General features: G+C 44.7%; 1 protein-coding gene across 1 annotated transcript; it reads left to right on the top strand.

Annotated features, from left to right (window-relative positions):
* Window positions 1-296: 296 nt before the first annotated feature.
* LOC123066034 (BAG family molecular chaperone regulator 1-like) lies at window positions 297-1186 on the top strand. Its single transcript, XM_044489200.1, has one exon. The coding sequence runs from the start codon at window positions 393-395 to the stop codon at window positions 885-887; it is 495 nt and encodes a 164-aa protein (XP_044345135.1). The 5' UTR covers window positions 297-392; the 3' UTR covers window positions 888-1186.
* The last annotated feature ends 1088 nt before the right edge of the window (window positions 1187-2274 follow it).

The raw sequence follows: 2274 nt of genomic DNA, 5'->3' as shown, positions 1-2274 counted from the left end.
ATCCCGTCGCATCACCAACAGCAGACAGATGTCGCCTAACTCGCGTATACCACACTCGATTAACGCTAATCTATTCCTTTCTGTCAGAAAAAAACGCTAATCTATTCCTGCCATTCCTGCTAAGCTTCGCCTAGTCACCACACATATCTTAATTCTCCTTTTTCGCGCCAGCCCACGGCTCTCGTCCCTCTCTGTCGCGACTTCCAACCGTGTCCTCGTCCTCGCCTCCTCGGCACCTGCTCCCCCTATAAAATCCCAGGCGTCTCCCCGTCAGGTCTCACGCAGCACAACACCGAGAGGCCAGAGAGCAGCTTAGCTAGCCATCCATCGGCATCGTTAGTTCATCACACACGCGAGGCAGAGAGGACAAGAGAGAGCGCGGAGGAGCAAAGATGGTGAAGATCCCGAGCCCGAGGAGGCTGTTCAGGAGCCGGTCAAGGAGCACGCTGGGCGGCGGCGGCGGGGTGGACATGTGCGCCATGGTGGCCGAGCACGAGAGGATCGAGTGGGAGGTGCGGCCCGGCGGGATGCTGGTGCAGAAACGCCGGGGGCCGGAAAACGACGGCTGCGACGCAGAGGAGGCCATCCTGGTGAGGGTGTCCACCGCCGGCGGCGGGTGGCAGCACGACGTGCCCATCGACGCCACCGCCACCTTCGGCGACCTCAAGGTGCTTCTGTCGCTGGCCACCGGCCTCTGGCCGAGGGAACAGCGGCTACTGTACCGAGGCCGAGAGCGGGACGACGGTGACCACCTGCACATGGCCGGCGTCCAGGACAAGGACAAGGTGCTCCTCCTGGAGGACCCCGCCGTCACCGAGCGGAAGCTCCTGTCCACCAGCCTCGCGCAGCTCATGGGGGTGCCCTGCCATTCCTTCATCCAAGTCTAAGAAACCCACGCCCCATCAGCTGTTCTCGCTGTTTATTTGGGCCAAGATCGGTTTGAGGTGCGTTAGTTAAGCGTTTAACTGCATTCTTTTCAATCTTTAGAGTTTTTTTTGGGTTCAATCAGGGCTTGGATTTGGCCGATTGAATCGAAAAACGGGCAGCTTTAGGATACAATACACTACAGTACATGTTGTAAAATATTGTAATTTGTGTAAGCAGACAATGACAGTGTCACAGTGATTGTGTTTTCTAGTACAAATGTGTACATGTTGTTTTTATTCTTTGTTGCTGGCTCCATGTACATCCTTTCCATGGAATTAGCAACATAGTTCACACTGTACAGTGATTGTAATTTGTGTAAGCAAGCAATGACAGTGCCACAGTGATTGTGTTTTTTACTTCCTCCGTTCCAAAATAGATGACTCAACTTTGAGTCATCTATTTTGGAACGGAGGGAGTACAGATGTGTGCATATGTGCCTTTATTCTTTGTTGCCGAGTCCAGTTTCATTCTTCTGATGGAATTAGCTACATATACATTTCTTACAATTTACTACTTGTGTTTAAGCATTCTTTGATACATTTATGTTTAAGCAAGATGTACACATTAATTAGCATTGAGAATATATTTTTTCAGAAGGTAATGGCCAATTATTATATATTAAAGGCATGACTCAACCCGGAATACAGTCAGTTTCACTCATGCGAAGGCACAGTCGCAAGGAAATCTCCATGTACTCCAAGGAAATTCCTAATGGAGCTCGAGCTCCATGGAGCCCTTTATCTGAAAAAAATCAAAATTCAGAATTTTCAGTTTCAGCAAATTCTAAAAAAAAACACATATACACATGGATCTATACTACTTGTATGCGAAGTTTCATGACGAAATATATTTTTTATGAGCTACACAAAAAATGACAATCACGTATTTCTAGCACATGTGTTGCTCACTATAAAAGTGCATGCTTTTTTTTTGCAGGTCACATAAAAGTGTATTTCGTGATGAATTTTTACACAGATCTGGTATACATCTAGAAGTACTTGTCTATTTTTCTAGATCTTTTTGAAACTTAATTTTTGAATTGTGTGGAACATTTTGAGAAGTTTCTAAATTTGCAAACAATTTCTAAATTCACGAACATTATCTAAATTTGTGAATGCTTTTTAAATTCAGGGGCATTTTTCGAATCCATAAATGCTTTATTATTATTTACAACATATTTTAAAATGAATGAACATTTTTATTATTTACAACATATTTTAAAATTCACAAACATTTTTTTATTTCATAGAAACATTTTAATAATCTGTATACCTTTTTCACTTTCCCTTCCTCTTTGTTTTTTCCATCACTTCTTCGAATGGACTGAGGCCCAATAGGGTAGAATGG

Source organism: Triticum aestivum, chromosome 3B (assembly GCF_018294505.1).
Source record: "Triticum aestivum cultivar Chinese Spring chromosome 3B, IWGSC CS RefSeq v2.1, whole genome shotgun sequence".
Classification (NCBI taxonomy): Eukaryota; Viridiplantae; Streptophyta; class Magnoliopsida; order Poales; family Poaceae; genus Triticum; species Triticum aestivum.
The sequence above is the reverse complement of the archived record's forward strand: the minus strand, read 5'-3'. Positions and strand labels throughout refer to the sequence as shown.